Source organism: Camarhynchus parvulus, chromosome 13 (assembly GCF_901933205.1).
Source record: "Camarhynchus parvulus chromosome 13, STF_HiC, whole genome shotgun sequence".
Classification (NCBI taxonomy): domain Eukaryota; kingdom Metazoa; phylum Chordata; class Aves; order Passeriformes; family Thraupidae; genus Camarhynchus; species Camarhynchus parvulus.
This window is the reverse complement of record NC_044583.1, coordinates 7,966,300-7,991,714: the sequence shown is the minus strand read 5'-3', so window position 1 is coordinate 7,991,714 and position 25,415 is coordinate 7,966,300. Positions and strand designations below refer to the sequence as shown.

The following is a 25,415-nucleotide window of genomic DNA, read 5'->3' as shown; positions in this document are numbered from 1 at the left end:
ACAGGGAAAATCAGCCTGGACAGGGAGTCCACACCCCCAGCTGGCTTCTCCCTGTGCCTTTACACACCATCACGTCATTGAGGAGACTCTGAACTTCCTGGGACCAAAGTCAAGAGCCATCTCCTGCTCCAAAGTCAGTGCTGCATCTCACACTGCCACGAGCACAAGGCTTTTGCCCACTGCCTCCAAATGCCAGAAAGTTCACAGTCTTTTTTCTACCCAGTAAATACAAAATTATAATAAAGGAATAATAATTAATATCTGCCTGGCCCCAGATTTATAAGGCAATTCCTGTGTCTTAGGTGACTACTTCTTGGTAGTAGCCTCAATAAAATACCAGAAACTCAGCTATTTTTCTGACTGAGCATACCAAACAGTAACAGTCTCATAAATATTGTATTTTTAATTTCTTTAAAGGCTTTTATCTCAAGGTGGGTTTGCTCGAACATTCTAGCTTTCATTATGCCATTTAAAAGAAACACCCTTCCCTCCCCAGTTTCACAGAAATACTGCATTCTCAGACACAAAAAATAATTGGAGTCCTTTAAAGCTAATTGTAATTACATAGTTCAGCTAAATAATTAACCAATTCCATGCTGCTGCACAAAGGCAACAACCAGTACAGCTCCACACAGCTGGAAAATTAAAACATCACTGGGTTTGGATACTAGTAATCTCAAGTTAGCAAAATATGCCAGCAGTTATAAAAATGTTACACTGCAATAATATTTATAGGCTTCGTATACACTTCATATTTGTAGGCTAAAAACCAAGCTTAACACATTTCATAAGCAAATGGCATTTATACTTGCTGGTAATTTTTAAGCAATTGGTATATAAAACAATTCCATGATTTCTAGGTCCCCCCTTCCTGTTTAGAAATGATTCTACAAAAATAGTTCATGCACAGCCAGGATTCCAGTATCTTCAACCCAGCATGCTGCTGGGATGAGAAGGGAACATTCAGCTAGCACCAGGGCTGTCAATACCTGTCACGGAAATGCAGCACAGACAAAATCTTACTTACTTTGGAGGCCCAGGGCTGTAGGCAGTTGGCATAACATCGAACAAGAAAAGCCATTTCTTAGGCTGGGGGAAAAAAGTTTCCTTTCTCAAATAAAAGCCACAGGGGGAAAAAATGAGAAAAATCCCTTCTGCTTTCTCTTTAAAAATCATAAAGCAGCAACGTACATATATGCAACTTCTCAGGCTTGGATTTCACACTGAATTCGATTACAGCTTCTACTAGATCTGAGGAGTTTTCAGTATTGCAGGGAGTTAGCAACAGCAGCAGCAGCAATTCCTATAAAAATGTTCCAGTTTTAACAAGCACATAAATTCAAATCAAAATGTTTCCTAGCTTCTCAAATACAAATATCCATACGTTCCTCCAGGCAAGAGGCATGCACCCAAAAAGTGCTGCTTAAATTGAATTAATTCAGAAATGGATTAGAACTGCAGGTTAAAGCAACAATACATTAAAAAGCAAGGTATGAATTCTTCAAATTTCTTTTTTCTCTTCTAAAATGCATTTACAAGTGGCTTATCTTCGGGTCCACTTTTCAGAAACTTCATCCTAATACTGTAGATGAAATTTTGCAAAGGTTCTTCAGCATCCTAGGCGATCCAGGAATCCCACACCCTGGGATATTAAAGTTTCTTCTTTATACTCGTGTCCATCATAAACGCAGGAATTGAATTCACATCCGTACTGTAGCTCCAGGATATATGCTCTAACAGGTTTGCACTGTGGAATGTATTAAAAGCCTCTGCAATACAAACCCTTTTCTCTTTTGCCCCCCCCTCCTTTTTTTTTTTAATGCCGTTTACAACTCTGCAGTGTCGCTTGGTATTCTAATGCATCAGTCAGATAGCACGGCTAATCCACGCCTAGCTTTTCCAATTAAAACATTTCTGTAATGCCAAACAAAACAGGACGTCCATAGCTACAGCAAGGCTGACTGCTGGAGTCCTAATTCCTACTATCTTTGCTTGCTTCTCAGCAGCTCCCTCAGGAGAAGCTCCCATCGATTGGATGCTCCGCAGCAAGATGAAATATCTAATAAGGAGGAAAGAGAGTGGGAGGGGAACGGAGCTAAAAGGATGACATCACCTGTATAGAAAGCCTTTAGAAACTGCATTAGATCAATTGGCTACTGGATCTGCAGATGCAGCCAACAGAGCATCTTTATTGACCTAATATAAACACACATATCAGTACAACTGCTCAAACACCGTGCTGCACATCAGCTTTTATATCATTTTATATCTATTCAGGGATGTGCTGGAACTCTGATTATTCTCCTTTTTCTAAATCATTTTTTTAAATTAATCACATGTATCTACTAACACTTTCAGCAGCATTTAGGTAGATTATTTTTCATCTCTGCATTCAATTTTTTTAAAAAGTAAAATAAATATCTGCAGCCGTTCATGTGCACACAGACACATGCATCATCAGCTCACAATAAAAAAATTTTGCTTTTAGATATGTATCACTCTAGACACTCTATAACACTTTTATCTCATCCTACACAATACAGAGATTTTATCCAGAATGAGAAGTAAATTTCTTATTAAAAAGTGAGGTTTATAATCTTCATAGTTTTAATGATTTTGGAACACTTTTTAAAAGTTTTGGAGGGTGGGGTTTTTTTCCCTGCTCAATCTAGACCAGTTCTGTTTCCAGCCCAATTCGCCTTAATTCTGCAGTCGTCAATTTAGTTCTATGATCTCTTTTTGCAACTAAAAACTGATATATTTGAAAGGAGCTTAAAGTCTTGGATAGCAGCCCATCTCTCCAGTGTGCTGGAGAGATGCTCCAAGGAGGGATCTCAGGGATCCCACACCTTTGAGCCAGGTCTGCTGTGATGCTTTCGGTTCCTAGAAGGCAAATGGCTTCTGCTACTGCGCAAGGGAGGGAAGGAGGGAGGAGACAGGCAAGGGGACAGAGGGTGCAGGTTCTGTTAAAGCCATTACTTTGGTCTCTGGATGATTTTCTTCATCTGCAAAGAAGGGGCACTCACTGTTACTGCTTTCCTCTTTTTGGAAAGAATTTTTGTCGCCACATCAGACTTGAGGGTAACTCTCCAAATCAAAACTAGCCCATGATGGCTGTACCTCCTGTGCACAAATGGAGCTGCCAACGGGGGCCTCCTGGTAGTGAGGGCCAAAAATGCCTTTTTTGTCTTGTCTGCTTGCTTATTTTTGAATATTGAATCAGGCAGTTTGAGCAACCCCCAGAAAGCTCTTTTTCATCTTCAGTGCCAAGGGACACGTAGAAGGAGATTCTCGCTCACATCTTTGAAGCCAAGTTGTACCAACAAGGCACTACTCTCCATCTCACACCAATAGCTCCTAAGCAGCCATCCAGGAGCTGAATTCTTCCCAGCATATAACCCAAATTATCACAGAAACATAGAATATCTGGAGTCAAAAGAGACATAAAAGGATCACCAAGTCCAACACTTGGGATAGGAGTTGCACCTTAACCAAGAAAGACCTTCCCCTGATGCCTTCCAAAACTGTCCTAAAAGGAAAAAATTGCCATCAATGTCTGAATTAACTCAACCTCTTATCAAAACCCAAAAATAATAAATGCAGCCAGGGTCCATAAATATTACTGGGTTTACTTTGTGTTTAAACATAAAGGACAATCTGAACTTCAATCTTGCGCTTGCAAAATTTGCAAACACAAAGTCTATTTGATTTCTAAAAGCTGAAAGCATTCTAACTACTTTAGATTTTTACAAAGCACTACACAGCTACACAAATAGCTGTTTCTTTTACTGCTTTTTCAATACTAAACAATAGACTGGATATGTGAGCTTCATCTTACACACAACTGTATTGCCTCTTTTCTAATAATTCATAAAATTCTATTTAGAAGCATCCTAAATGTCTGTAATGCTACAGTGATAAATCCCCAGCAGCAGTGAACACCCAAACACTTCCATGTGATGTTACCTGCATTATGGCTAGCATAATCACAATTTTTATCAAGGAGAAAAGAACCCAAGCAGCTGAAAGAACCCTCTCCCTGCCTGCCTGCCCCTGATAGCTCTCCGGGCAGATCTCCACCTCCCAGATCCATCCTGCTGCATTGTGCTGCAAACCCGATCCAGCGCAGATTTTGGCGCAGATGCCATATTTTACAACTACTGTAAACACCAGCTCAATAATGGGAACGAAATTCTATTTCCTCCTGGTTTTGCCTTTAAGTGCAGATGACATCATCCCTGTGGCCGTGCCGCCAATGAGCGTGGCAGCAGCGGGGGTCCCGGGGGGCTGCAGCCCACGCTGCGCAGCCCTGCCCACCCAGCCCCGCGTGGGGGGAAAACCTGACCTACTTCCACACCCCGGCTTTCGGGGCATCCCCCCACTCCCTTCTGCCTTCATGCATTTATTTATTTATTTTAACACATGCCTCTCTCTCTGCAGCCCCAGCTCCCTGCAGCACGGGGATGTAAGTTTTTTATAAACCGTCTGTTTTAATGACAAATCTCAAAACTAGAGCAACTCTGAGATGAAAAAAAATCTGATACAAAGGCTTGGTAGTGATCACAAGTGAAATACTTGAGAAGAGCTGCAGCATTGAGCAGAATCACAAACAGAAAATCACCAGTCACATTTTAAGCCAGAATCCAAGCTTTAAGAAGATCTTAAGGAAAAAACAGTATACAATCTTGGTAGTAAAGGAAGTCTTTGTTCCTTAACATTGATTTATTTCCATACTGAAACACCACTCCATAGATTTCTCTGCATCATTCTCTTTATCCTCCCATAATGCAGCCTGAATCCTCCAGACTGTTAACCAAATCTGCACGTTCTAATTGTCTAACAAGAGTAAGTCACTGAAAAATGAGATGTTTTTAAAAGGATAGCAAAGCCTTTCATAATTTAAATGCACATTCAGTTAGGCAGGATTAGAGTCTTCCCTTATTTAAGGACACCACAAATGCAAGCCCTGCACAGGCGGGAAGCACCAGCAGCTGCTGGCAGAGGTACCCCCACAAGCAGCAGGACTTTTTCCTGATCAATCAGAGGAAGAAAAGCCCATTGTGCAATTCCAGCGGGGAGGACGGGGACGGTCTCAAAGCCATCACGGCCCTGGCTGACGAGGCAGGAGCTGCTGGCCGAGGGGCCCGGGGCTCCGAGCCGGGCTTAAGGACTTCTGTCCTTTTGTCCTCAGAGGCAGGCGGCCGCTGGCACACTGTCCCTGGCACACAGCTTCCTGCAGCGCTCAGACATGAGCAGGCCCCTTCACTGGCCCCCCCATTTCCAGAGCAGCAGCTCTGGTCTCACCCTGACTCCAAGCCCATGGTGGGGGCTGGGGAAGGCAACTGCTGCTCAGAAGGCGATCTGTCACTGCACACACTCAGGCAAAGATGTTTCAGGCTAAAATAATTCATTTTAATAGAGTTTTCTGAGTGGAAATTGCCAAACATAGCAGCATTATGTAGAAATATTTTAGCATTAAGGGCACCTGCATCAGGTTATTTCCATAGATTTGAGTACTTTACATCTTTCTGGACAGACAGGCAATGGGGAGCAAGGGTGCAGAAGGTAGAGCCTGCTGCAGACCCTGCCATGCTGGCACAGCTCACTGGATTCAGTGTCACTGCCAAGCTGCTCAGAGCTTCTCCCCACCTCTGAACTTAAACACCAAAAACAACTCATTGTATTGTTGTGGCATGGTCAGCCCCTCACCAGGGCTTCTCAGGAAAAAAGGAAAAAACATACAACCTCCACCCTGTTCCTGGTCCTTTAGGAAGGGGAGGTAGGGAAAGCAGCACCACAAGCTCCTGTTCCCCTTCAGGGCGACATTCCGTGGTGCCATTGCATCCTTACACGTCGCTTTCCACGGCAGCACTCACTGAAAGGCTGTAGAAAAATCCTACCCCAAGATCTGTAGGACTCATAAGTAGTATGAAAACATGATCTATCCTAAGGGAAGGAGCGAGGGAGAGCAGGGGGAGAGCGGGAGGGGGAGGGCAGAGACTGTCATCATTCCTTAAGTGATGTAAGCTTCTAAATATAGCACCAGCAACACAGGAGGAACAATAAAAAGGCACCATGGATTGAATTTCTCCACTGCTTTCACACTACCCCGACTCTTTTTTTTCAGCTGCCGTGTTAAGCAGGGAAAGGTCATCTTCTATTTAAAATGATTCAGATTTATATGGTTTATAATAGGTTTATAAATTACAGCTCTCTCCTGCAGCTCTGTCTCGCTCACACACTCTGCAGAGCCGGGCAGAGCATGATCCGCATCACAAGCAGGGCTGACGGCGCTGCTGGGGAAGGGGGAAGCCCCCTTTGCTATGGACTCACACAAATAAAGTTCCTTTCAACGGTTTGAACTGAGATGATTCATACCACGCTCCTCCCTTCCTGCCTGACATCTCATTTTGGCAAGGGGTGGGGAAGTCTGGGAAGATCTGCAACCCAAAAATCCCTGGTGGTGAAAAGGTGTGGATACCATCCCCAAAAAGGTCAGTCTGGGGGACTGAATCCCCTCAGAGACACAGAAAGGACAAAGCAGCTAACAACCCACAGCAAAATTTCCCAAACACATTTAGGATTTTGCTCACTAAACATAACCTCAATCTAGGCTCAAATCTATATTCTTGGGAGACAACACCTCCCAAAGCTAACATGGACCTGGCTGTGATTTCCTCAGCTGACAGTGACCTGAGAAGCCAGGTGGGGTCTCCCATTTGCAAAGCCCATAATGGTGCATATATATTTTTCTCATTCTGCAAAAGTTGATACAAAACCCCATATAAAATACCACTTTTTATTCCCTTAGTTATTCAAAACAGCATCTCAGGTTAAACCAAGTAGATTGAGCCTATTTAAAACATAAGGTACTACCACACTTTTCACAAGAAAAAGGCTTCTGATTAAACGACCTTGAGAATAATGCATTAAGTCCACAGATGAGGTTAAAAATCATGAAAATGCCACTTTCAGTATTTCTTTTGTCTTTTTGCCTGAAGCTTAACACTAAACTGGAAGCCTGTAAGTGGGAAGAGGGGAGGGATTTGATTCCTCCTACCAAAATTTCTCTCCTAAGCAAGGTAACTTTGAACAGTCCACTCTCATTTATTAGTGGTCAGTGCATCCAGTTTGAAGAGTGGAGTCTCACCCTGACAGACCTGCCTGTGCTCAGGCACAGCTTCATGCAAACATCTCAGCCAGCCCCGGACCCAGGCTGGGACCAGCCAGGCTCAGCAGTATCTGAGTTCTGTAACAGAATGAAAAGGAGTAACAGGCAGGGTACCAGGCACTCAGGGTCTGCAGATCCTGAGATCTGGATGCCCATCCATTCCCCATCTGGATGCTGGGGAAGCACAGCACAGACCCTACAGCAGCTCTGCAGAGCTTCTGTCATCAGATGGAGCACCACAGTACAGCAACTTCTAAACCTTCTTATTTTCTAGTAAAATCCAGCCTTTATCACCTTTAAAAATGCAAAGCTGAGTATGCTCAGAGAAAGTTTTCCCCAGCATCATTTGGGGTCTCCCCTCTACTGAGGGCAAAGCAGGAAAACCCCAGCTATTCTTACCCAATCTGATAAACTGATCTGACAGATAAAGCAAGGCGTAAGACAAACCAAAAATGCTAACCAACCTTTTAAAGAAACAAAATCAAAATCATAAAGACAATAGAAGTATTGTGGCCATTTTACCTTTAACTAGAAACGTCATCATTTAAGAACAAAACTCATTAATATTCAGCGACAAAACCAAGTCTGACTTCCAAGAACAAGGTAAGGAACAATGACAAGATACAGTGGTGGTCCCATTTAGTCTAGTATTTTATCTGTCAGACGTTATCACTATTAAGAGAGATGCCACATATCAAATATAAAACTAAAAATGCTGTTAAATGTCATTAGATAGTAATCAGTTCTATGCCAAAACCAAAGATATTTATGTAGCTATTCTCTCCTACATGCAGTGGTCTTCATGCCAAGTTTCTCCAAGGAAAACAGAGCATCCAAATGCTTATAATTATGCACTGACATTTCCTGATGGTGATTTTTATTGAAAATTGCTCAGGATATTCTCTATCCCTAAACTGGTCCATGAGGCTTAAGAAGAACATGACTGAGTTGATGTGAATTTCCATATTCCAAATCAGAAATCCATTTTACCTTGAACACAAAGTTGAAAACAACACCATCACAGCCCTTCAAAGAATTCCTTCAGTGCTACGTGAAATTCAACCCAACAACTCCAACTTACAAATTTACAAGGCTAATATACAAAATAACCCTTCACAACACTACTTTTCTCTAAGGCAGGAGAAATCTAAACCTAAGTGAAAGGCTGAGTTGGCTACAAGTGAGACTACAACCAGGCTGTTACATTTGAGTAGAGCATATTGGACAGAAACAGTCCAGATGGAAGACATGGAATGAAAAACAGATCCATGGATGCTACCATCTCCGTGCACACAGGGAGACCAGCTTGCTGGCTACTGCCCTGTCAGATTTCCCTACAAGAAGCCACCCAATATGTCATTTTAAGAGATTGAAACAATAACGTTAAAAACAAGTATCAGAAAAAGAACTGCAATTCATACACAAAAGATTTTTAAGTCTCCAAAAGAAACAAAACATCTCTCTGGTGCAGAGCATCTTTTACCATCAACCCCCAAGTGAGACAACGCAGTTATGAGCAGTGGGCACAACCCTCACACATCATTCTCCATCGAGTCTGCATAAAAGCTTGCTTATAAAGAATTAATGAGTTTGGAACTGCCACCCAAACCCTTAGGGTCCATCAAAACAGAGATTAACTCCCTGAACATGCTACATAAAATATTTTCTCAGGCATTTTCCAAGCAACTGAGTTAATTTCTACAATAGTGTAAATCTGTCTATGTGGTAAAAGGAGAAAGAAACAAATAACTGGTTATTATGTGGAGAGCTGTCTTAGGTTGCAATGCAAGATGTAACCAAAAGTATTCTATTACCATCTGTGGAAACCAGGTGGGGCAGCGTTCTTTATCTCTTCCATGACCCATCCTCATTCTGGGGAGGGGTTCTCTGCTCATGGGCCAGTGAGTGTCACTGCATGACATAAAATTCCATCATCCCATTGTGAGACGCTCCACCCAGGGGGACGAGCCAAGCATTCCTACCTGGATAGAATGTGAGATTTGGAACACCACAGTCAGCCTTTTCCCACTGGATTCCTAGAGGAAGACCAGACCCATCTACACCACCACTGGATCTCCAGAGGAAAAACTCCACCCTTCTACACTGCTCCACCAGAACCACATCTGTCACTGCAGGAAGGCTGCAGCCACCGTTTAATGGGACTGCTACCAACATCCTGACCAACGGGGTGTCAGGTTGCATTCTGACTCTGTCAGTGTTTTTGTATTAGGCCATTTTATTTTAATTTTCCTTTTAAATTGTAGTTCTGACTTGGGATCTCCCACTGGTTTGCTTTCAAACCAGCACTTTGACTGAATTTTTCAGTGACTGAATTTTTACTTCTTGTGGTAGCAATTTGCAAAATATTTACAAGTTTTGAAAGGTTTTTCTGCCACCAAAGTACATGCCTCCCACAATACTGTCAGCACCAGCAGAGGTCAAGGCTTGAGCAACTCTCCAGATTGATCCCAATCAACAGAGCAGGATGGTTTCCCCACAAAGAACAGGCTGTCCTCTGGATCTGCTTCCAAACAGTTCCAGGCTTCCCGGTGAAAATGATCACCAGGTAAAAAGACTGATGTGTTTGGACTGCAAGTAGGAAATTAGTGTTAAAATATCCACAAGGGTTTTTTTAATTTTCACAAACAAGTGCAGTTCTGCTGCTCTGCCGAGCAAGGGGAGGGCAACACACAAACCTGCTGTGGGTTCAGGGTGTCCATCATCAACCCATCACCAGGGAGGGAGCAGATGTGCAGCTGACTGCTAAACTTACTTGAGATGGAGAAAGGTTCAAAAACAGGTCTTTGAGGCAAGAATCATAGGACAGGTTGTGAGGGACATTAGAGCTCATCTCGTTCCAACCCTTCTGCCATGGGCACGGACACCTTCCACTAGACCAGGCTGCTCCCCAAGCCTTGCTCAGCCTGGTCTTGAAGAGCAGAGCAGACGGGTTCTATTACCAGCCTCAGAGCGCAGCTCTCCCCAGCAGCAGGAAGATGCCACATCCCAACACTGTGGCATCACCCCCAACCACACAGGCTCTCCCCAGGGCTATGAAAAGGACTATAAACTACTGCCAGCAGCCAGATTTCAGTAAGTACAGGTGCTTGCTTAAAATAAACCCTCCCGAGTTTCAGTCTGATGTAGTTTCATTTGTGCATCACTCTTAACTGCTGTTACACAGCTGCACATGTCACCTCCAAACTGAGGTGATTCCTGTAAATCAGTTTACATATAACCTGCTTGTGCAGTCCATAAAATCTTTATGGAAACTCTTGAATATAAGGTCTGAAAAACAACCACTTTCGTTATGGATAAATTGGGGTTGACATGTTGCATTACATTGTTAGTTAAAAAAAAAATTAAGCAGAAAAAACACAGATTTTAACCGAAGGGCAGTATTTTCATTAAGTATTTTCGTACTTTCTCCACAGCCTATTCAAGTCATTACTCACTTGAAACTGCAAGTGCTCATTAATTGGATTGGGAAACACCAGTGGTCTATGGAAATTCCTAGGAAGATTTTTAATGCACAGCACACTTTGAGGATTGGTGTTTTGCTAATGACCACCATAACCAGTGGCAGACTTTCAAGGAGCCCTTGAAAGTAACAGTGCTGACAAAATGAGCAGACAAAATCAATATGTAAAATGAAGTATGAGAGAACATGCATTTGGCAATTTTCCCCTTGCTTACAAAAGCAGAGGGAAGTGCCCGAGGACACCTAGGCAGACCAGGGCGAGTTCAAGATGCCAAGCACAGGTTCCCATGCTGCATGCCAGTGGGACCCTGCCAGAGGCTGTTTCCAGCTCTACCAGTGAAGCAGTAAAATCATACAATCACAGTATTGTTAAGGCTGGAGAACACCTCCAAGATCAGGAAGTTCAACCATCAATCCAGCATCACCAGCATGTTCACCACTGAACCATGCCCTCACTGCCATACCCACAGATTTTTTTAACACTTCCAGAGATGGTGATTCCACCACTGCCCTGGGCAGCCTGTTTCAATGCTTTACAACCCTTTCTTATGAAGAAATTTTTCCTAATATCCAACCTAAACATTCCCAGTCTCAACCTGATGCTGTTGTCGCTCATCCCATCACCTGTTACCTGGGAGAACAGATCAACCCTCATGTGGTTCCACCTCCTGTCAGGGAGTTAGTTGTAGAGGGTGGTAAGGTCCTTTCTTCCTATTACCCTCTTTCTGTAGAGGGTAATAAGGTCCTTTCTGAACTTCCTTTGCTCCAGTCTGAGCCCTGCCAGCTCCCTCGGCCGCTCCTCATCAAGACTCACAGTGCAGACCCTTCCCCAGATGCTGCCCTGGGAAGCAGACACCTCTACACCATTCATTAACGGAGCTGCTTAACCACCACCTGATTCACAGCCTCCTCCCCCACCCCTAGCCCAGCCTGACAGTAATTTTCCTTTGCAGAAAGCAGGGGCTCCATCCATGTACATCTCCTCCACCAGACAGTGCCGGCTCCACACCCACGCGTCCTTTGTGCGCAGCCCACAACAAACCAGACCCACAGGGGCCCCCACACAGGAAGTGAACATGCTGCAGATGCTTCTCTTGATCAGAGAGGTAAGAAACAGAGGTAAGAAACACATAAAACTGCAGGAGGTTAGAAGAGCTGCAAACAGGAACAGCATACGTAGACTTTTCCAGGGTCCTGTCCAGGGGTACCTGGCTAACAGAGGCTCTGGCACATGCTCTGGAACCTGAGCACATGCCTGCTCCTGAGCACCTGAGAGCTGGGATCCCACCTGGGCCATGCAAAATTAAATATGGAGACCAGAGAAAAAACAGCATCAGGAAGAAGCAACCTGCATTATCTCTTTATATCACACAACACCTCTAGAGAGGTGTTGATAGCGACAGAGAGATAACAGCAACGTAAATTTCTGTATCCTTTAAGTGCACTGCAAGACCCATGGATTCACCAAGACCTGAATTCTTTCTTGATTCATAGAATCACAGAATGGTTTGGGTTGGAAGGGACCTTAGAAAATAGCTAGTCCCAAGCCCATTCCATGGGCAGGGACACCTTCCATTACCCCAGGTTGCTCCAAGCCCCATCAAAGAAGGCCTTGAACACTTCCAGGGATGGGGTAGACACAACTTCTATGGGCAACCTATGCCAGGGCCTCACCAACCTTATACTAAAGAATTTCTTCCTATTACCAATCTAAACCAACTCTTTCTATCAGCCTGAATCCATCCTCCCTTGTCCTATCACCCCAAACCCTTGTCCAAAGTTCCTCTCCAGCTCTCTTGGAGCCCCGTCAGGCAGTGGAAGGTGTTCTATGGTCTCCCCAGAGCTTTCTCTTCTCCAGGCTGAATAGCCCCAACTCTCTCAGCCTGTCATTAGTTAATAAAGTTTAAATTCTGTCAAGTATTTTTTAAAAGTGTCAAAAAGAGGAAGTGTACATGCAAACACAATAAAAAGCAACGAGCTGCAAAGAGACCCTTCCTCCAGCTCATTTCAGCCACTCACAAGATCAGCCACAGCTTCCTCACAATTAACTGATATTCCAAATAAACAGAAGCCAGTGATACTGTGTCCAGGTTTGACAACAGGCAGCTGGAGACATGCTCTAAGTCAGTCTTACTTGGTTTATATCAATAAAAGGTACCATATCAGCAAATTTACCTGGTAGTTAAAAGTAGATTATAAAAGATCCACAGTGTTTCATAGCATTTAAAAAGAAAAGGATTGGTGATGCTAAAGCACCTAATGGGTTTGATCCAGTATATTGAAATGTGACTTAATTCCCTCCAATTATGAGATCCCCCATTCTACCTCCAGCCTCTGACAGGATTACATTAAGTAATGATCAAAGAACAAGAAACTTGCCACTCAAGCAGTCTGCAGCGACAGACTTCTCTGAAGATAAATGCTTCTACAAGGCTCCAGGACAAATTTTACTTAATGCAAATATTAAGATACTGTCCATAAAATGCAGTATTATAATAAATCTTTTAAACCTCATCATCCTCTTACAGTAGTTTAAAAAAATTGCATCTCTGAGGAAGTGGATTACTACTAAAGTTTGGTACTAATTTCTTTATTCTCCTCTACAATAAATTTAACAGCTGAAAAAATTCAGTATGTTGTCACAACGCCACAGAAATAGGCATTGGGTCATACATGCACTATTTTTAGAGCTACAAATATTCTTCATTTGAAAAAAATATCACAGAGACTTGTAAAAAATGTATGTGGGTAATAAATGCATAGAATCACAGAATGGTTTGGGTGAGAAGGGATTTTAAGAATCATCTTGTTCCAATCCCCAAGGCAGGGACACCTTCCACTAGACCAGGCTGCTCCAAGCCCCATCCAACCTGGCCTTCAACACTTTCAGGGATGGGGAGTCCACAGTCTCAAATTACTGACCATAAACATGAATTAGAAAAATTTTACTGAAATTAAAAAAAGATTTGAGTTTACAGGTTTGAGTCACATGGAAATTCATACTGAATTGTTAAACCCTGTTTGGAATTGAACACTGCAAGAAATATAAATGCAAAACTTACTATCTCAGGTTTTATTTTTTAACTGTGAAGATAAATAACTGAGCTGTTTCCTTTCCTATTACTTGATCCAAGATCAAAACAGCAATTTAATTTTTATAAAGCACCAGAGCTATAATTAACTTTTTTTTTTAAGCATTAGCATTAAAAAGTCACTTGCTGTTATTCTGGCTGCAGTTTTGCAAGCTCCTACTGCATGAGCACAGAAGTTTGGGATATAGTTTAACAGAGATGATCATAATTGTAAGTAAATAATTTGTAAGTAAAAAACATGGCTGTATTATTACTTTCTTCTTTTGTAATCATAAAACATGGTTGCATTATTGATTGGGTTGAGAAGCAGACTAAGAATAGAAATGACTCACTCGTCTCCATTGTGACGCTGCCCTGCTGCAGTGACCCCAGCGCCTGGCTGGATGCTTATCAGCACCAAGACATGCAATCATGCTAACAAATCAGATCTGAAGCAAGAGCTGCCATAATTAACACCAATGGCACATTTCTTCCTAATCCATTCATTCTGAGCAAGAGCTTTTGCCAAATGTGCCCAGCCTCACTTTCTCCCCCACAGTCAGGACGTTACTGTGGGAGTGATGTGCAAGATGCAGAATTAGTATGTGACAAAAATGGAAAAGGCCAGAAATGCCCAGGGATGAAGAGATGTGATGTAATTATGGGATGCTCAGACCTGCCCCAGGCAGACCGACAGGCACACATTCCCTGGCTGCCACGGTGGCCATGGCCCCACATGTGCCCCACGGTGACACAGCCATGTCCTCCAGCCCTTCACAGGCAGCAGGGCTATGGTGTACCCTGAAAAAACACTGCTAAGTGTTTGCCAAATACACAACTGTCCTTGGGATCCTGCTGTGCTGTAGAAGCGAAAATCCCCAGTGCCAGCAGAACCTCAACACAGCTTGGGTGCACTCTGGACCTGGAGAGGAGCCCAGCCTGCTCACCAGCCCCCAGAGCAGTGCTGGCATCCCCTGCACAGGGGCTGCAAGAGCAAAGGCACACACTGGGCACTTGGAAGACACAGACAGAAATATAAACCTGTTCACTCTGAGGGAGAAGAAAGAACAACGCCAGCATGTGTTCACTGTGTTTACCTGGAAGGGGAAAAACCAACAACAACAAACAACTACAAATAGCTAATTCTGCAGACAACCAGTGCTCTTGTGAAATAACACTGTTCTATACACCACAAAAACATAGCAAAGGAATCTAAATGGTAATACCTTCACCAAATAAACCAACCAGATGATCTAGTCTTAGCTCATTTGAGGGAAGGCAGGGAGGGAAAAAATTTAAGATACCCACAACAATTTGAATGTCAACTATCCTGAAGATACCCAGATAAATCAAGAACTAGAACTCTTTTACTTAAAAGGCATAAGAGAAAAGAAGAGCTTCAAGGATAGTAACAATCATTTAAAATATTATTTATTTAAAGTATCTGCATATAAATTTGGGTTTGTATCAAATCAGGTATTTCTACAGAACAAGTTCCAGCACTCTCAGTAAGTACTCCTTGTGAGAAGTAGATGTTAGCTCATGTCACAACCCAACAGGTAATGTTTTACAAAACACAGATTAACCTTAATCATAAATATAATCACAGTATATTTAATGTGCAGAGATTTACATTCTAAGGAGTTAATGGAGACTGCATAGATAATTCCACTTAAAAGCAAACCCAAGAAACCTTACATTTAAGGAAATATTCCTAGCTGGGATAAAAAAATACTGGATTTCAGTACCTAAAGGATCTGAGTTTTCTTTAGAAAGCAGAAAACTACTTGCACGTGTGGGATTAGGCATGTAAAAACTTAAATGGTTGAGCATTCCAAGCTCAACCACAGGAGATGGACTGGAGTCCATGTGGAGGCTGGAAAGCTCCAAGCCCTCCCCAAGCACACAGGACTCACAAAAGCTCCATGAGGCTGCATTCAGCATCTGTCACAGAGCACTCAGCAACAGGCTGGAGAGTGAAATACAACTCTGCGCTCATTCATTAGCATTATGCCAGACAGGAAATCTGCTGGAGAGTTTGTAAACACTTTTCCCTCTCTGGCAGAAACCTTCTTGCAAGTTCCTGTAAAATGGAAGTTTGACTTACCCTCCTCCTTATCCTGATCCCCTGCCTACAGAAGAGGGCTGGAACTAAATGATCTTTAAGCTCCCATCCAACTCAAATCATTTTATGATCCTACCCTTCTCCCATGGGCTACATAAAGGGTTACACCATGAAATCTGTTTTTCAAGATCACTGGGAACCAATGTATGAGCACATTCATATAGGCATGGAACTAACCATACCTAAAATAAAGTTATTGCTTTACTAGTTTATAATGGAATAAGGGAAAATATAGGCACCAAACTTTTCCTTACTTGTCATACAGGCAGCTTGTTACCGTGTTTTGATTCCTTAGTCATCTATTGAGTTACAAATTATTTTTTCTACCTTAAGTACTCCAGTGTGACACTTTCCTATTAGAAGCTTACAGTCTACAAAGCAATGATTGGTATTTCAATATAGACTGCTGAAAACCAAAAATCTTGGGAGATTTGGTAGCAGAGAGGTGGTTGTTTAGTCCTTGTCACTTAGCACTTACTCATTCAGGAAAACAGTGTTACAGGATTCTTCTTATATATTCCTAATTAACAGACATAAAAGCAGACTTGGGAATGTGCTGCTGATTTAAGAAGTTCATACCTTTTTCCATCAAATGCCTCATACATATGTATATACTTTTTCCTCCCCACAAATCTGAGGAAGCCACCAGGTTTGCAACAAGCAACTACAGGCACAGGTGCTCCGTATTGTTTTTAACAATTAAATAAATCAACACAAAGAAAAATAAACCAACTTGAAGAAAAATCTTAATGAGGACCTGATCTGTTGACTAACTCCAGTCCTGTGAGTGTACCACACAGACTCCTTGCAGCAGTAACTGACAGCCTCTGAAATCATTCAGGAAGCCGTGAAACTTGGGTCTTTCTCAGAACAAAGATGCCAAGCCCCTTCTCACGCATCCCTCCAGGCAAGCTGCAGAGGTAGCACCAGCATCAGCTGCTCCTGGGATTCTCCTACTCTTAGCAATGAAACCTGAGAATTATTAGCTGTGTGCTTATTTACTGTCACATACACCAAAGAGACAGAGATAGGTTCTGTCCTACACAGATTGGAATTTAATTCCTAGTAAAGCTTTATGCACATTCGCCCAGAGTGTGAGGGTCCAACATCTCATTTCTTCAATAACTAATTTAATGTCTTACTAATGATAAAATTCAACATGTGTGACAGTTCTAGAGATGAGAGGGCAGAGGATGTTAAACTTCAATCAGCATATTCTCTTCCTGTCACAGACACAGTAATGCTGTGCAAGGCCTAAAATCACCACCTGCAACCCAACTGCTATCAACATACAGAAAAAACATCAGTTCATATAAGTTATAAGCTCATATCTGACTGCACACATCAGATATTTTGAAGTATATCAACTGAGAGTCTACCTCTTTTGGAGAGATGAAAAGCAAGATGGGGAAAATGGAGAGAAGTTTTTTTTTCTCTTCTGAGCATGAATACTATTCCAGGCTTGTACTTCAACGTTAGTACTGGTTTTAAACTTTGATTTTCAAAGCAGATCAAATTATCCAGAACAATTATTTTCAATTAAATTATTTGTCTAGATGACATATATCACGTTACCAAGCAGGAAGTTTGAAAAATAATGATGAAGAAAACCCTTCACATATAATTTGCAGCCCTGAAACCACAGACTATGTGCCTCTACACAGCTCAGAGTTTATAGTCTCTGCTGCTCTTTAAGACTAGACCAGTTGTTACTTTTTTTGATGTTTGAACTACCACTACACTATTTTTAAGCAAGTAAACACAACCAAGTACAAGAGTGTTAATGCTGCATTGATCTGCATTTGCAATTAACTCAGCTCTAAGCCACAGTTCAAATATAGTAAGGAAAAAAAAAGAAACCCACCAATTTCTACATCTTACCAAAAGAACACCAGGTAAAGCCAACAAAAAATGAAGAAAGACCGTTTCTCTGTCCAGTGAGCATGTTAAGATTTATTTATAGTGCTCAGCCAAAGATCCTCAAACCAAAAAAACTCATCTTTTCCAATTACTACCTTCACTTCCACCTATGGTGTTCCAGCCCAAACCACTTCACTGCCGCTCAACACTAGAGAAGTGTTCCCAAAACCAGCAAGCATGGACTATTCATTTGACCAGTTCTGTCACTAAAAGACAGTTCCAGGCCGTCCTGCAGGCAGCACAGAGTCCAGGCTGGGCCAGGCAGGGCAGACTCACCGACAGGTAGCTGCTGGAGTCCACGTTGTCCGTGATGGTCTGGCGCTCGCCCCGCTGGTTGATCCTGCGGTACCTGCGGCGGGACTGCCGCAGTGGCACTTCCCTCTGCAAGATGTTCTCCTCATTGTCCTTGGAGTTCTCCACCTGAAACACATGTTCAGGCTCCTGGTTAAACATCCAGTTCTTCCATAGCACTGAGAGCCGATGGAGCCGTATGAAGCTCATGGGGAAGGAACAAACATCAGTTCAGGGCAGTTAAACTTTTCGGGGTAAATTTCTGTGGTTGTTTCAGAGAACCACGGCTGCAGATCTCAGAAGGGCCTTGGTACAATGAGCTGAGGCCACAGTTTCCTTCCAGGAAACTGTATTTAAAAAAAAATTAGTAAAAAAGGCACACATATCCTCTAAACAATGTCAGTCATCAGCAGAAACTCTTCTGCACCCACATGTATCCTGAAGGAGTTACAGGCACTGCTCGTTTCAAGCTTACCTTCAACACAGAAGTTACCAATTTTTGTGCATTCATAATCTGGCAAAAATATTGCATTATGCCCTATTTTTAGTAGTGTAATTTTTAAAAGTATAATTTATTTCTAGTACCATTCATAGCTAAACAACTTCAAATATTCCAGCTTTTTATAAGGAGCTACTTCACCTATGTCATACTGCCTCCTAATCACTTTCAGCGGATTATGGAGAAACGGCTGGAACTTATTCATAACTTGATGTTAAATATTATCTCTGACTAAACATTAAAAATTAGGTAAATTTATCTGTTTAGTAAAAGCCAACATGAAACCTTTTATCTCAATAGCTACAATACTTGTTTTCTATAAAAAGCAGTCTCATCCTTTCCCATTTCCTTTTGATGTTTTGGAAAAATATCTCCCAGCAGGAAGCAGGACAGACAGGCAAACAGGCTGCAGCAGGCAAGAAGCTTCTCTACAATGTATTTACTATGTACAAGTTTCTACTGTCTTCAATGCCTTATTTTTAATTTTTTTTTCTCCAAATTTCACTGGAAAATCCTAAACATATTACTGGAACAGGAGAAAAACCTCTGTATGGTCTTACACAGCTCTCACTTCACATACTCAAGTAAATTACCTTAAAATTAAAATCCAAAAGAAACAAAGAAATGAAACACAGAAAGAGTTAACAAACAGAAACAAGAAAGTGACCAAGCTAACACCATCACAAAAGCAAGATCACATCTATCTTCCACATCACTTTTCTCAAACACCTATGGTCTGTCTGAGGTCAAAGGAAGGTGTAAGCAGCTGAACTTGTCTTGTGGGTTATTTCTGATTCCATAGAGAAATCATACATTAATAACATAGGTTAAAGATACAACAGTTAGAAAAGCTAGAAAAAAAGAGTGAAGCTCACACAATAATACTGTCAAAAAAAGAAATCAGAAAAGCCGAGTTGAAAAAGGGATAACCACACTTTTCACTATAATTTCACTACCTTTTTGCAAAGGAAGAGGACAACAACCAAAGATATCTATTTGCAGCACTGCAGCAAGCACAGTGGTGTAAGAGTGTAAAGAATACAGTAGATGCAAGCAGACATAGCAAGAAGCAAAAAAACCTTTTTAAACAGGCCATCCAGTATCATCAAAAATGCACTAAGATGATTGATATAGAAGCCTTTCTTCATGTAGCGTAAATATGGATTTCTAGCTAGAAACAATGCTGCTCGCAAATTGTACAGAAGTCCTCCAGAAATAAGGAATTTTGGATTTGTACAGAGTTATTAATTAAATAACCAAAATTGTGTGATTTAATTTTAAACTTTAGTATGTGAGCTCTTTCAATAAATGCATTATCATTTTTTCCTGCATTCAATCTTACAACATCATAGAAACCAAAATAAGCAGTGAGCTTCTCCAACAGAACAGATTAACCTGGACCTGAGAAGCTGCTGAGGTGGACAAAGACTCTTTCAATACAGATAACCCTTATTATCAAGAAACCCCAAACTGAACAGCTATTTTTAAGGCTAAATTACAACAAACACTCAGTGACAGAAGAAATTATTTTTCTTTCACAATTCTAACTGAAAACTGAGATGTAAGCATTAATAAATTATTTGATAGCACTAAGTCATAACAAACAAGAGGCGGAAAATGAGACCACCTGCTTCCTTTGGTTAGTGAACTGCTGTTGACCAAAACAACATGGAAATCAGAAACCAGGAAAGATCTCCACACCCCAGAGCTTCCAGCTTAGCACCACCAGCACGAGCAGTATTTTGAGTCCAGCTGACCACCAGGTTGTCAACACTTATGATTCAAAAGAACTGCTTTTGATGTTTGTGCATCAACACGACAGGCACACATGGGCACCTCACTCAGCCCTGCTTTCACCTGGTTAAAACTAAAAATTCCTGTTCAGCTTCTCTGTGAGTGCTGTGAGCCAGGTCCTGGCAGGGGAGCAAAGGGAGGACAGAGTCCCTGGGCACTGCAGAGCCAGAGAACCAGGATGCCATCAACTCAGATGGAGACACTGTCCCACAGACTGCTTCCCATTATTTTATTTTCAGTACAGTATCATAGAATTGTTAAGGCTGGAAAAGGACTCAGAGATCATCACATCCAACCCTGCCCCTATCCCTGTCAGGCCCACCATTAAATCAGGTCCCAAGTGCTGCATCTGCACATCCATGAACTCCTTCCAGGGATGGTGACTCCACCCCTGCACTGGGCAGCCTGTGCCAGGTCTTGACCCTTCCCATGAAGCAAATTTCCCCAATATCCAATCTAAACCACAGGACTGTCATGTTTCACTCTGCAGTACAAAGCAGCAAAGAAATATTTTCCACCTACAAGTATCACACTGCTCTTCTGAAATCTTACACTTAGGTCTGAAGAAGGAAAATGAAAGCACCAAGGAACAACAGTAATGACACTTCAATATACCAAAATATGCTGCAATTCTGGGCCATCTTCCTAAATGATAAATGGGGCTATTATTAATTCAATAGATTGCTCAGCCTCCAAAAATATGAGTTACAACGCCCATTCACACACTATCTGTTATCCTCATTAACTTAAGCTGACCACATTTTATGGCCTTTAAAATGGGTCCATTCCCAGAGGATTCCCACTACAAAACTGATTTACATTCTAAAGTGACAGGAGAGAAGAAAAAAAAATTAAAATCAGTCACCAGCAGGAAATGATAGAGTTCTTTAACTCCATGAAAGCAGCTAACTAATTATTTTGCTTGAAGATAAATATTCATTATGTATTAAACTTCATTAGTATGTTGCAAATTAAAAACTATAGAAAATAAAAGAATTAAGAGAAATTAGTAAGAGTTAATCAGGGAGCTAAAACTCAAGCACACTTTATGTCAATGAAGATCATTAGCAACGTGCACACCACCACGCTGATGCTTTTTTCTCACACTATTTGAAGTGCTTCCTAGAAAATACAGCCAATAGCACCTTTAGCTACATTTACCTGGAAAATATGACCATAAATATAATGAGGAAACTACTCTGCACTTTTAATTCTCTGATTTTCCTACTGGAAAATTATACGGAAGTTCCAGAGAGGGATACAAGATACTTCCAAGTGCCTCTATACTCTCACTGGCATTTAATCACAATTACAGACAATGGAGGAGATTTCAAACAGAGCAAACAGCTGTCTGGGCTGTGCCTTTGTCTCCAGGAACATCCAGCAGTGTGTGAGGCTGCTGACATGGCCAATGCTGGCTTCCCCAGCTCCTGTGATGCTGTGCTCCTCTGAAAACACCCATCACACTTGTGCCTGCTCAAGTTACACACACAACACTACTTTCTTCCATAAATATTTCAACAGGGTCAGTTTCTCTCTTGAAGCACACACCGCACAGAAACTCCTCTTTTATTTCCATCTTTTTTTTTCTTTTGAATTTCTTTATTGCAATGGTGATGTGACCAAAGATGTAGGTATTTCTTAAGATTTCCTTTGCCCATGAAATATTTTTCATGTAAACTTACAAATGTACTTGCAGTGAGTCAAGTCACCAGCCAGACCAGGCTGGTCTGGTCTTCCCCTAGGTTGCTCCAAGCCCTATCCAGGGATGGGGCAGCCACAGCTCCTCTGGGCAACTTGTGCCAGGGTCTCATCACCCTCACAGGGAAGAAATTCTCCCTAGTACCTGATAATAGAGATGGCTGGATAAGTGAGTGTTTCTCACTCTGCTAGAGGAGCACTGAGGAGAAAGACTCAGGTCAGCCCATGCACAGCACCCAGGCACACTGAGCTTACCACATGCTCAGTTCAGCCACCAGATCCTTGGCAGCTGCAATTAAAGAGTAAAAATGCAAAGCAGCAAATGCAAATCAGCAGGCCTGGGGCACTCCCCTGACATGACACTGCCCCCCAAACAGTCCTGTGGCATAAATCCCTCCAGGCATAAATCTCCCCCCAGATATCCAGCTTTGAGAAGAGACTGGACAATTCAGAATAAAACAAATTAACTGTTTCACTCCAGAGATGAGGACAGGTTTCTTGCACTCTTAACCTGCACTTCAAGGCAGACTGTAGCTTAAAATACATGCTGCAGCACAGAGAATATTACTGATGCTATCAGAGCCCATGAGCAGAGTCAGACTGACATTGCACAGAGCAAATTGCACAAAGGACAGCAAGTGGACTTGGTACAGGACACTGCTGACATCCCTGCTGGTAATGCACTGTGAGAAACAAATATTTTATGGAAGCTGAGTATTTACATGGTCAGTAAGAGACACTGTCAAATATTAGTTTTAATGTTACCATATCTAGATCTAGGGCAGCTAAATCAATAGCAGTCTGGAGATGGGAGTCTGATTAACAGACACGTGGGTTCTGAGCACAACAAACAGCTTTGTTCCAGCTCCATTAAAAACATCTAACATGGAACTTGGAAGAGATCTGCCTGTGTCCCCAGGCACACTGCTGGGATACATCATCAGTCTTCACTATGGAAAAGCAATCCTAATATTGCAAAAGCATGTGGACAACAACCTGGGAAGGACTAAGCTACACTCTCTGAGCACATATATATGCATCTCTAGACGCACTTGGCAGCATCAATAAGTGTTCTGAAGAAGGAGAAGGAATCCTGGACATGAAGGATGGTGACAAATCCTATCCTTCAAGCTTGGCTAACACTCTCATGTTTCTTCTCCTACCAACAAGCCTTCACATTATGTGGCACTGCAAAGGCTTGGAGGAAGAACACTGTTCCACCCAGACATGACCAATGAAAGCCATGAAATGGGGAATGGGGGTGTAAATAAAATACTCAAGATAGAAGACTGCCATAGCCTGACTCAGGAATGCTCAGCTCAGCCGTGACTGTTAGGCTTTTGAAACTCAAGTAAGCATAATTTTAGAAAGAATGACCTAATCATCATCATCATTTACCCATCTAGATTAAATTTACATAGCTACTGCTGTTATGAGAGCAGCCATAGGTATAATTGAAATCAAGGCAATTTTACTGCAATTTCATAGAATACTTTACAATAAGCTTTCTGCTGTAAAAGAGAAAGAATTTGCTGAAACCAGCAATAGATTTAAATACATATGAAAAAAATCTGCCTTACCACAATCATTTCTGAAGGTTCCAATATGATACATTCACATCCTCGCTTTCCTCCAGACTGCTTGCCAAAACTAGAGTGGGATGGAAAAAAAGCAAACAAAAAGGAATGAGATGAACAGCCTATTTTACCTTTTCAGTAACAAAATAATTGGCAATGGTCCATGTTGTTAAAAAACAAAAACAGAACAAAGAAAAATTGATGAAAACTATTGTATGAAAAATGTTAATTAGATAGTATCATTACCATAATATTTTAATTTATTCAGCATCCCTCATCACAGCCTGCTATGTAAAGTCCAAATATAAAAAATGTTCTTTTGTAAAATCATTATTACTTGCAGATACTCACAACCACTCATAATACATTTCAGTTCTGACAAGAAAACCTTAGTACATTTTAATTAAACATTAAACGGGCCTTGTAAAAACAAATATACATAAATTCCAAAGATTCCAAAATACTACTCAGCACAGAGCATCTTCAATGAGAGCTCCCTCAACTCTACATCATCCCTTCATCCTCCCAGCAAAGGGGGGGACAGAGAACCTTTTTTCTCATACTGAGCCTTGTGACCTCTGCCTTTATGTTGCTACTTGTACCACCACAAGGACTGGGTCATGGTGATGGGCTCTGTTTAAGTATGAAAGAACAAGACTGTAACAAAGCATGATGGGCAGTGTCAGACAGCAGCTGAGGAAAGCAGCTAAAAACAACCTGATGCGCTTCAGCTCATCAGCTCTAACAGCAGACCTCCTTCAGGACACTGAACAGCAGAGGTGACTTTAGAGAAATCACCTCTGGAGAAGGCACCATGCAACCAAATCTGAGGGTGCTGGAGCTACCAGCAAAAGAGGACTGTGCTAGACACTGAGCTGGGGGATGTGTGGGGTGTGTTACAGACCAACAACCTCTCAAATCAATCCATCTGTCCCTGCAGTGCTACCTGGAATTGAATAGATCTGGCTTCACACATTAAGTAAGCTTGTCTTCACTCCTCACCCATCAGCCTGAGGTAGGAATGAATGCTTGACCTACTCACTCCCTGGGCACGAGGGAAAGTGATTCCACAAGCCCAGCACATAAAACAAACTCCTTGATGAGCACACAGTGGACAGTGGCTGGAGTAGCAGTTCAGTGGTTGCAGCTGCCATGTTACAAACCCAGACTGTCAACATCAATCACATTTAGCACCTACGAGCAGGTGAGATAACTGAAGAACTGGTTAATGCAAAGCAGGGATTAACGTGAGAATTAGAAGGAAGTTAAGACAAGAGTGGAGACAAACCAGTAAAAAAGGTCAGCTTCAGCTGTTTTCACTGAAGTTATGTTTAAAAACTACATCTGCAACTCCAGCCATGCAAGATTTGAGTTACATATATGGTCATCTCCATGGCAAAGATCCATTGAAACCACCACCACTTTACAGAGAACGTTTAAAAAGACTCATGTTTATAAACAACACTCCAAAACTTCTGTGGGATATTTGCAACTACAGGAAAAGAATTTAAGGAACTGAACTGAGGCTAAAAAACTAAACTAAGCTGAAGAAGGGGAGGTTTTGATTAGCTATTAGGAAGAAACTCTTCCTGAGAGGGTGGTGAGGCCCTGGCACAGGCTGCCCAGAGAAACTGTGGCTCTCCCATCCCTGGAAGTGTCCAAGTTCAGGCTGGATGGGGCTTGGAACAACCTGGGATAGTGGAAGGTGTCCCTGCCCATGGCAGGTGGCTGGAACCAGGTGAGCTTAAATATCCTTTCCATCACAAATCATTCTGTGATTCTCCT

At 42.0% G+C, this 25,415-nt stretch overlaps 1 protein-coding gene across 1 annotated transcript in view; it reads right to left on the bottom strand.

The window, feature by feature from the left end:
- The window catches only part of RAPGEF6 (Rap guanine nucleotide exchange factor 6), a 122,398-nt gene that overhangs the window by 59,881 nt on the left and 37,102 nt on the right, over positions 1-25,415 (bottom strand). Inside the window, 2 exon segments of the mRNA XM_030957466.1 lie at positions 18,045-18,188; positions 23,634-23,703. Of these exon segments, the coding sequence (XP_030813326.1) occupies positions 18,045-18,188; positions 23,634-23,703 (214 nt within the window).